Below are 11232 nucleotides of genomic sequence, written 5' to 3'. Positions count from 1 at the left end.
GCGTTTCTAACACTAGTTTAGTTAATTGCTTCTTTAATGTCTGATTCATTTGCTCCACCTTCCCAGAAGAGGAGGGGTGCCAGGGGCTGTGAAAATCCCACTCTAAGGCCTGCTTAACCCTTGCAGTAAAGCTTACACCCATCTAGTCACATGGTCAATTAGGACAAACAAGTAACTCAGTAAAGTCTACCTGTATACTTTGGAAAGGTCAAACCCCTGGCTCCCATCCCCTTGGATGGGTTACAGAAGACCTTTTAATTTACCTTTTGACACATGGTACATCCTCTACATATGTGCTTCCCTAAAGTGTATATTCCTACACAGACATGCTTTCTTAGCACAATATCACACATTGCTTGCACCTCCCTATGACTCTTTTGATGTAAAACAGTTAATATTTGCCTCATTATCACTTTATTCAGCATTTCTCTCCCATCAGGGAGTATCCGTTTTCCTTCAGACTTCATGGCTCCTGATTCCTTAAAAAAATCATTCTTTTAAAACTTTTTCATTCTTTCTTAATTTTCAACAATTCCCTGAATCCTCTCTGGATTTATTCTTCATTTTCCCTCAGACATTAGATGCCTTAAATACCTGACTTCTCTTTCTCCATATTGTAATTATTATTTTTTTTTAATACTCCCAAGCCCTGCTTTCCCAAAAAGTTGAATAGCTTGTTAGTAGCTTTCTTCACAACTCTTTTCTCCTGTCCTGACAATAGAAAATGATCCACATATTTGTAACATTAATACCTCCTTGGGAGGTTGTAATTACTCCAAAATCTTTTTTAAAACTTACCCAAATAGATAGGTGGCCCTGTAAACCTCTGAGGTAAAATTGTCCACCTATATTGTTGCTTCCGCCCCCATTTCAGGGTCTTTCCAGTCAGAGGTGAATATACATGTATGTTTGCTCTCAGGGCCTGAGAGCACTCCATTAATAACACTGTTATTCCAGTCTAACAATTTACTATTTGAATGCCCAAATAAGCATATCTCAATACCACATTCCTTCCTTCTAAACAATGTAACTGCAAAAACAACATTTCTATTCCCACAGTGCATTAAGGAAAATTTTTGTTATTGCAAATTAGCGAATTCACTTTGCTTCGGTATACCTCTAAACAACAGTTGAGTTTATTTTTTTTTAAATTAATAACTAAACAAACATAGTTTTTTCAGCTGCTGACTTTGCAATTACTTAATTATTTTTTGAATTGTAAAGAATATATGCCAGCGTACTTTCAAAGCTATGCTAGTATAAAATACAGTCAAAGTATTTCCTTATGTGACCAAGTTGTGTCTTCTGTAGTTTCAAATAAATATGAAATAACACGTCCTTTTTTAGTAAGTCAGTTCTTTAACAAATGAATCCCATCAATGAATGAAATTCCCCCCAAATTAAACTGGCATGACACTCCGAAGATCTTTGTAGCCTTCAATAGCATTTTTCTGCAATTTATATTCCCTATTTTTGGGGGGGAACAAAGTCTTTGCCTTTCTTCACTCCAGCCATGAAGCACTCAAGGCCGCTTTTCTTCCTACTCCTTCTCACGTTTTTTTTTTAAGGTAAAAGTAAATGAAGACCCATCCTTCCTGCCATCTATTTTCTGAATGTTTTGATAATATCTGGGCTGTGGCCCTCCAGAATTTCATCTTCTGCAACAAACAAATACAAGAGACGAATTTGGTGATGAACTTTGTTGTTTGTTATATATGGAGTAGTAATTCGTGTTGAGAAAATGGATGATATTAATAAAGAAAGGGGAGATTTGGGAGTGTGACCATGGGGGTCAGAAAGCCCCGTGGTTGAGATAACATTAGACTCTTAACAATGAGGCAATCAGGAATATAAAAGAGTTTAGACGGAACAAAAACGGATGATTCAGGAGACTCCATGCAGTCTCCAGGTTTCTTGTTCTCCAGATGGTTCTCTTGTTCTCCAGCCTTTAAGGCATGGATGTTTCTGGGCATTTGCTGTTGTTGTTACATTCAAAGTTTTTTGACCAATGAAAAGTTGTTTTGAAAAGAACTGCTGTGGAGAGAAGGGTGTAAGAGGGGAGCCTGCCCTCAAGAAAGAAGAAGAAAAAGAAAAAGAAAAAAAAGAAAAAGGAAAAAAAGCAACACGATGAAGTTACATCAATAAAGAAGCAGGAAAAATAAGTGAAGAGGAACAGGCTGGTAGAATGGAGACCAGGATGGGAACAGGCACTTTGATCGCCTCATGAAGACAGGCCAGATGCGGCAAACTGCTCAGAGAAGCTCGTACTGAAAGTTGCTGGTAACAGGCGCACTGGAGCTGGAGAGAAGCTCGAGCTGAGAGATGCAGACCTGTGCACACAACTGCCTCTCGCTGGTAAGCAGTTGTGCATTATGGGGAATCATACATCCTTAGGAACAAAGACTGTCCTGATAACCTTACAGCTTGTTCTCCTTATTAACAATCAGACAGTTTATGAGCCTGAAATATGGGACCAAACTGAGGTCAAGGTATGGGACTCTGCAAATAAAAACGACAAGGTTCCAGTGGGATTGCTCGGCACCTGGCGAGCAGTCTCTGATGCCTTAAAGAGCCGTGTGGGACCACAGTCAGAAACGTGTGCCAGTCTGCAACCTGTGCTACCTGCTGTGATATGTGGAGTAATAAATAATTCGTGTCAAGAAGATGCTAGATGTTAATACTGAAGTGGGAGATGTGGGATTGTGGCCATGGGGGTCAACACACCCCATGGTAGATGATAACATCAGACTCTTAATGATGAGGCCATCAGGAATGTAAAAGAGTTTAAAGGGAACAAAGAAGGGTGATTAAGGAGAGGCCATGCTGTCTGGGGTTGCTTGTTCTCCAGCCGTTAAGGCATGGAAGTTGCTGGGTGTTTGCTGTTGCCGGGCAAAGTTGTTTGACCAATGAAAAGTTGTTTTGAAAAGAACTGCTGTGGAGAGATGGGTATAAGAGGGGAGCCTGTCCTCGAGATGAAAAGGCAACACAATATAATGAAGTTATGCCATCAATAAAGAAGTAGAAAAAAGGAATGAACAGGAACAGGCTAGCAGAACAGGTACCAGGACAGGAACAGGCACATTGATCACCTCATGAGGGTAGGTTCGGCCAAAGTCAGCAAACCGCTTAAAGAAGCTTGTACTGAAAGTTTCTGGAAAGAAGCTCAAGCTGAGAGAAGCAGAGCTGCGCACACAACTGCCCCTTGCTGGTAAGCAGTTGTGCATTATGGGGAATTGTACGTCCTTAGGAACAAAGACTGTCCTGGTAATCTTACAGCTTATTCTCCTTATTAATAATCGGGCAGTTTATGAGCCAGAAACATGGGATCAAATGGAAGTCAAGGTGTGGGACTCTGCAGCTAAAAACGACGAGGTTCCAGTGGGATTGCTTGGCACCTTGCGAGCAGTCTCTGAGACCTTAAAGAGCCGTGTGGGACCACAGTCAGAAACGTGTGGTTGGCCAGGCAGTGAGGGAGCTGCGGGCTCGTTTACTGATCCTTCTGCTACACCATCGGCCCCCCTGCTGCTACTGCCATCACAGGCCTTTGCTGTTACACCCCCTGGTGCCCTGGACGTGCCTTTTGGCCCAGGCCCTATTGGCCTTGAAAAGGAGATGGATATGTTTACCTTCGATCTGGGAAGAACGGGATGCATAAGGCCTGAACATAGAGTTGCTTGACAACTTGAAGTGAGACATACTGTTCCCACAACTAGCCCTGGAATTCTCCGGTGTTTGTAATTAAGAAAAGGAATGGAAAATGGAGACTGTTATATGATCTGAGAGAAATTAATGATATGGGAGCACTTCAACCAGGATTACCAACTTCAACTATGCTCCCCCAGTCATGGACTTTAATAGTAATAGACCTAAAGGATTGTTTGTTAAACACTTGCCAGAATTTGGAAAACTTTGCCATGTTTATATTTCAATTGATACCTTTTCTGATCGTACACATATATAGGCATAATCTGGTTTCTTATATGTAAAAGCAATGTTCTATATATTTAGAAAGTTCAATGTTAGTGTGTGCGTGTTGGTAGAGTGTAGACTCCCTGCACACCCAGCGCTGTTTACTTGCCTTTTTTAAATATTACTGAATTCCGATTGAGCTGTATCTTCATTTATACCACTGCTGATATCCAGTCCAGCTAAAAACTGATGGAGCTGGAGGTATCAAAGATGATAACATTTGTGAAAGTTATGAAAAATCTAGATAGAGTGTGTACATGCATGGCAAAGAAGAGACTGAAATCAGTGCCCAGCTGAGAGAAAAGCTGCGGTGTGAACTGAGTGTTTGCTCCTTGCTGGACACCTGGCATTGTGTGCGCATGGCTGGGATCCAGCTCTTGTGCTTCGCGTGCTGAGCCTTTTTCGGCTGGCAGAAGGGTAACAGAAAGGGTGCAGGGAGCAAGGTGTCCAAAAACACCAAGAGAAACAGGGCTGGTAAAATGTGCAGGGCATGGGGAAGGTGAACAAAGGGATAAAGACATGCCAGCTTGCTTGATGCTTGTCCTATAGACCTTTTTTTTTTTTCTCCTACTTCCTTAGTTAACTAGTGAAGCTTGCTTTAACTGAAGAGCTTCTACATTTTAGGAAATGTTCAACATAGTAAGACTCCTCTTTCTCCTCAAGGAACTGGCTGCTCGTGGCGTGGACTGGCGTACGCTTCATTGGGTTAGAAACTGGCTGGATAGCTGGGCCCAAAGAGTCGTGGTGAACAGAGTTAAATCCAGTTTGAGGCCAGTCACTAGTGGCATTCCCCAGGGCTCAGTACTGGGGCCAGTACTCTTTAATATCTTTATCAATGATCTGGATGAGGGCATCGAGTGCACACTCAGTAAGTTTGCAGATGACACCAAGCTATGCACGTGTGTCGATCTGCTCGAGGGTAGGAAGGCTCTGCAGGAGGATCTGGATAGGCTGCACCGATGAGCTGAGGTCAACTGCATGAAGTTCAACAAGGCCAAGTGCTGGGTCCTGCACCTGGGGCGCAATAACCCCAAGCAGAGCTACAGGCTGGGAGATGAGTGGTTGGAAAGCTGCCAGGCAGAGAAGGACCTGGGAGTGATGGTTGATAGTCAGCTGAATATGAGCCAGCAGTGTGCTCAGGTAGCCAAGAAGGCCAACAGCATCCTGGCTTGTGTAAGAAGCAGTGTGGCCAGCAGGGCTAGGGAAGTGATCGTCCCCCTGTACTCGGCTCTGGTGAGGCCGCACCTTGAGTACTGTGTTCAGTTTTGGGCCCCTCACTACAAGAAGGACATGGAGGTGCTCAAGTGAGTCCAGAGAAGGGCGACGAAGCTGGTGAGGGGTCTGGAGAATGAGTCCTATGAGGAGCGGCTGAGGGAGCTGGGCTTGTTCAGCCTGGAGAAGAGGAGACTCAGAGGTGACCTTGTCACTCTCTTCAGGTACCTTAAAGGAGGCTGTAGCGAGGTGGGGGTTGGTCTGTTCTCCCATGTGCCTGGTGACAGGACGAGAGGGAATGGGCTAAAGTTGCACCAGGAGTGTTTTAGGTTGGATATTAGGAAGAATTTCTTTACCCGAAAGGGCTGTTAGGCATTGGAACAGGCTGCCCAGGGAAGTGGTGGAGTCACCATCCCTGGAGGTCTTTAAAAGATGTTTAGATGTAGAGCTTAGGGATATGGTTTAGTGGAGGACTTGTTAGTGTTAGGTCAGAGGTTGGACTCGATGACCTTGAGGTCTCTTCCAACCTAGACAATTCTGTGATTCTGTAATTCATTTTTATTGTTTGAACCGTAATTAGGAACTTTACAGTAGCTGAGAGAACTAAACAATGTGTGATATAATTTCTTAATTTTAGAAATATTGGGAGGCAGTAGGTTCTTGAAATTTGACTTAGGCTAATTAGTAAGAACTGCAGGTCTCATTGTGTAAGCACCTGCACATCTATGTGCTGATTCAGATGGATTAATGTGTTTTCGGGTTGTTCATTTCACATGTGATTAAGCTATAGGATTTTTTTCTGTATTTTTTTAAAGAAAATGGTCAAATATTAATAAAATATTTTTAATAAGTGTAATCTGCAGGCTTAGAAATGAAAATAAGCTTTAACGTGCTTTTGCTGTATGTGCTTACTGTGTGACTTCAAATGTAAGTTAATTATCACCTTCAGTAATTGCATTTGTACTGTGTGCGGTGTTATTTCTCCATGTGGAAATAGCAGTTGTCCTGTAAATGCCAACTCCTTTAGGCTGTCTGGGATGTCTGTATTGGTCTAGACACTTTATTCAACTGCTTTCTTAAAGTGTAAAGGTTACTTAGCAAGTTTTGGTAGAACAGGATCAGCCTTAAGAATTCTTCTAAAATCTTGTACATTTGGATAACTTTCAAAAACATTAAAAGCTTTTCACTCAAGCTGAGTTTAGATTTGTGTGATTCGCATCTGGAATCTGGTAAAGATTTGTTGATATTCAAATCCAGACTCCTTTCTCAATCTCCATGTTGCCTGGCATGCAGGTGATAAAGCCTGCACTTGTGGGGTAGACTGCTTGTGGCATTCCCATTGGGGAAATCCACACATGTTGCCCTTTGTACTCCAGATAAAGACAGCAGCATCTTAAACTAGCTTGATCCTTTAATTTCTGACAACAGCACTGTGCGCTGCAAATGACTGGTCCATGATGGTTGCTGGGCTGAGGGATTCAGGTTGGGTGGCAGACCAGAGACATGCCCAGCACCTGGGAGACTCGAAGGCACCGAGATGGGTAGGCTGTACATATGGGTCAGTGTCTCTGGCTGCAGGGAGCAGTGAAGACCTGGTGCCGAGGGGGGAGGATATGACAAGGGAGGGGGTGCAGGAGGAAGTCTGGAAGTCATGTTCAGCTGGTAATTTGGAATCTTCACTAACCCTTTTATTTTCCAGTGGGTAAAGCTATAAAGGACTTACAGCTACCCCCTCCCCCTCGTCCCCCCCCTTTTCTGACAAGGACAGGAGTGTTTACAGATCATGTTATGGCAGAGACAAAGCCGTTTGTGAACCATATTTGGTACTTCAGGGAAATGGAAAGAGAAGAGAAAATAAGAGTGCCAGTTTTGTTTGCCCCATAATGTATCTACATGTCAAAAAATAGATAATTTAATTTTTGAGTTTCCAGTGATTTAAATGTTTACATTCTCTTTATCCAGATTCAAGATCCAGCCCGTATTATGGCTGGCAGTGGATCCAAATCAGGATCATCTAGTGGGTTTTCCATGAAATCACAGCTTCAAGTCACTGGTAAGTCATTTGAAATTATATATCCTTTCTGGTTAAAAATGTAAAAGTAAAAAGCGTTTTTCCCATAATGAAAAAGTAATTACTAGTATGTTGCATTTCAGCAAGTTTTTAGTAGTTCAAAGCCAAGAGAAATAGCAGAATAAAACTAATAGTTTAATGCAATCATGAATTGGCAGAAAATCTTCTGTTTTATTCAGAATTTTATCTAAAATGCATTTCGAAATTATACATTTTCATGTAAGGAAGGAAGAAATTATTTTTGGATACTGTTAAGTCAATTGTACAGAACAGTTTTCTTTGAAATGTAAAAATGTAATACGATACTGCATTCTGTTGCTAACACTTCACGTAACATCAAACCTAACAAGTTCACATAATTTTTTTACATCTCAAGCTAATTTGAACTACTGTTCATTAAATTTGACTTGCTACTTCTTTGTTAAATGTTTTCATGGCCACCATTATAAAAGTGTTTTTAGTAAGTATTGATGACAGTAATTGATGACAGTACTGTAATTGAGGACCTGTAGATTCCATGTGAATGGATTTACATGCCGTGCTTTTGCTTTTTGTAGTGTCCTACCAACAGAGCATCTGCTGAAACTTATTCATCAAGTTTTCTTCACTTTCTAACTGACAAATTTTACTGAAGTGTCAAAGCTGAAGCCTGAGAATGCAGTATTTGTGGATATATGCAGGTCTATGTTTAGAAGCATTGAGGGTAAACTTCATGCAGTAACTCTGCATATACCCACGGTTTCCACACTGAGGGTGCAAAGTTGATATTGTGGGGATGAGAAGAATTGACAAAAATACATGGAGAAACTTTAGTCTAAACAGAAGTTTGGAAATGAACAAATTATGTTGCCCTTAACTGTCACATTGAGGTCACAAGCTTGCTTTTTTTTTTTCTTAGTGGAGTATGAGACTTTAAGAAAACCCTTGTCTATACAGACTGATGTTGGTGAGAAGACTTGTAGAGGTTTCAAAGGAGGTACATACTCTGCATAGCTAAGGATTAAAGTGGTGATGCCTGTCTAAGGTTTGCTCCTTTAAAGGCTTTAAAGGCTCCTATAACTCTCATAAAGAAAGCAGAGTTAAAGAAATGTCTCATGTTCAAATGGAGACTTTTATGATGGTTGATTTTTAATTTCTACAAAAGTTCAACCACAGTCTTCTAGAAAACCATTTCCCTTGCAGGCAGGCTTTATCTTTTTGTAGAAAGTTCTGTAACTAACAGTCCTCACCTGCCCTATTCTTACCTCTCCGCTCTGCTGTCTTTGTTAGGTTTAAATGAACTTCCAGATTGTCTGTGTAAGTAAAACCTTGAAAATAGGTACACAGCTGCTGATGTGTGGTGCCTCAAACTGGATCTTGATGTCTTTGAGGTAGATAGTGATGTTGAGGAATGAAATGCTGCAATACTGAAATAGTGGAGGCATTGGGAAAGGGAATTCATTAAATTAATTCTAGATAACTGAAGCTAATTTCTGAGTGCTCATATAAATAAAGAGTTCCATTGGGAACAGTTCACAGCACTTCATACTAAGCTACTTCTCTAAATCTCTAAAGGAGCATAGACTATAAAAGGAATCTAGGTAGATTAGCCATATGGACTTGAATTAGTTATCTTTTTTTAAGCATGTAGAATAGCTGAGATGGGTGATGAAAATACAAGAGACCAGGATGACATTTGTAGCAACAGAGCAGAGTTACTTGGCTGATTAGAAATATCATTTATTTGTTGTAAGTTTTGTTTTATGAGCTTAGTGCTGTCAACGAATCTAAGAACACATCTCATCAAAGTGTCAAACAGATGTTGGGGTAACGTCTGTTTCTTTGTCTAAATGGACGCAACACACAGTGTTTGGCAAGACAGGACCATTGCAGTAAATTATGTTGAATGTTAGAAAAAAATAATTACAAAAAATCCAGATTTCTGTTACTGTCCAGCCATTAATACAAAGAGTATATTTACTAACACGAGAAACGCTCTAGAGCTGCAAGTCCTATCCAGGTGTTGTTGTAGAACAGCAGGTAGTTATTGGAACTCCAAATTATGCCTTTAGTTAGCTTTTCTATAATTTTACTTTATTACAGAAAGCTTAACACAAAGTTCTTTCTGTTAAAGATCTTTTCATCAGAAGTTGTGGCAGTTGTCCAAGATTGCTTAATGAGAAAGATGGATTGAATTTTGAGCTTTTAACAAGCAACTGCAATAAATTCCAGGCATTTTTCTGGCTGCCGATAAGGAGGAGGAGGTTCTAGAGGATATTTTGTACTTTCAACACCAAAGTGCGTTTGGAATCTTACACTGATAATTATCAACGATAGTGTCTGATGGAATAGAAGTACTGTTGCATGTTTTAGGCTTTTGTTTGAGCTATAGCATTGGACAAAATGGTCTGAAATGCAAGAATATATTTGGAAAAAAAATGTGTTTTTCTCATGAGCATTACTGTCAGGTGTCAATGACCTGGTGCTTGAATACTGAAGTACCCAGCTGAAAAATACTATTAGCTGTTGAAATATGTAGTCTGCGTAGTCAATTGTGTTTTTTCTCTTTCTTAACAGTTATTTCAGCAAAACTGAAAGAAAAAAATAAATGGTTTGGACCTAGCCCTTATGTGGAAGTCTCGGTAGATGGACAGTCAAAGAAGACCGAAAAATGCAACAACACAAGTAGTCCGAAGTGGAAACAGCATCTTACAGTGTATGTTTGGTGGTTTTGTTTTCCAGTTTGAGCTAAATTAATGCTATGATAAATTTGATGATAAAACTGGCAGTGCCGTGCACATTTTTGTTGCCGCATTTAAGGTTACTTTTTCATGGTTGAAAATTGTTGCTGTTCCTTGTGCAGCACTGTGCGGTCTAACCTTCATCTTCCCCCATAAATTTGTTTCTCTGTCATAAGGCTTCTGAAAACTCGAGGGAATATGAGGGGCAGGTGAATATTTTACCTCTTAAAGTGACTTTCTAAAAGCAGTTTTGAGAGTCTATTCTTAATTGTAATATCATCAGCTATTTCATAATGCTCATCTTTCCACTGTTGTCAGAATACTTCAGAGAAAGAAAAAGAAAAATCCCCAGGCTTTTAGGTTTTTCTTAGTACCAGGAGAGTTGCTTTATTCTCCAAGGTTTGCTGGCTTGCATACACCATCTCAGATGCAATCATCTTCCTGCACAATACCTAGTAAGATTTAGCAGTTCTGAAATGAGTGTGGGTTTGTTCAGTTTGTTTTGGGGGTAGAGGGAAGGGAGTAACTGCTCTGGTAAAAGTTACTTCTGTTAGCCTATGTTTCTTCTCCAGTGAGGGGCTCTCCCAGTATATAACTGCTGACAAGGGTTTAGGAGTGGAGGGCCTCACAGCATGGGTCATTGAGAGCAGCTCAGCTGACAGCTTCTCTAGGAACAGGTCCGCACCATCTCTGCCACAGGCTGACAAATTTGAACAGCTTATGTTTGGCAGAGGTTCCAAAATTGTGGTTCTATCACCTAGTCAGATAAAAAGATTCTTCACAGAGAACTTTGTTGGATGCCATCTTGTGTAACGTGCTCTAGGTGATCTTGCCTGGCAGGGGGGTTGGACCAGATGATCTTCAGAGGTCCCTTCCAAATTCAGCCATTCTGGGATTCTGTAATTTGTTAACTTGTGGAAGAATTGTAATGTTCTTTTTGTCTATCTATATATGTTGTACAGCCAGAAATGTACTAGTAAAATGTTAGATCATCTTCTATAATTTTTTTTTCACATGATTCAAGTATATAGCAATTTGTCAGGAGAACATTGATCTTTGCAAAATACTTGAAATAGTTTTAGAACAGTTTTGAGTACTCTCCTTTTTACAGGATGTACTAAAATTTTCAGATAACCTTTTCAGAAGGGAAATTTTGCTGTATTCCCTCTGTGTAGAAAATTCTCATGACAAGGTATACAGATGCTGAATATTCATGAAATGTGAACCTGCAAGAACCAGTCTTTTTTTCTACTCTCAGTT

The 11232-nt window shown here is 40.5% G+C and overlaps 1 protein-coding gene across 5 annotated transcripts in view; it reads left to right on the top strand.

Moving 5' to 3' along the window:
- ITCH (itchy E3 ubiquitin protein ligase) overlaps positions 1 to 11232 on the top strand; it is a 66469-nt gene that overhangs the window by 21887 nt on the left and 33350 nt on the right. For 4 of the 5 annotated variants that reach the window (XR_014698665.1, XM_084538492.1, XM_084538491.1 and 1 more), the window contains exons 2-3: positions 7144 to 7234; positions 9809 to 9947. Coding sequence is in view for 4 of the 5 variants with exons in the window: in XM_084538491.1 (XP_084394617.1) it covers positions 7144 to 7234; positions 9809 to 9947 (230 nt within the window). In the remaining variant the exon portion in view is untranslated. Of the gene's footprint in view, positions 1 to 1293; positions 2356 to 7143; positions 7235 to 9808; positions 9948 to 11232 lie in introns of those variants that run through there. The other variant, XM_084538490.1, reaches the window with a different exon arrangement.

This window comes from Aythya ferina (assembly GCF_964211825.1).
Source record: "Aythya ferina genome assembly, chromosome: 16".
Taxonomy (NCBI): domain Eukaryota; kingdom Metazoa; phylum Chordata; class Aves; order Anseriformes; family Anatidae; genus Aythya; species Aythya ferina.
This window is presented reverse-complemented; position numbering and strand designations above follow the sequence as displayed.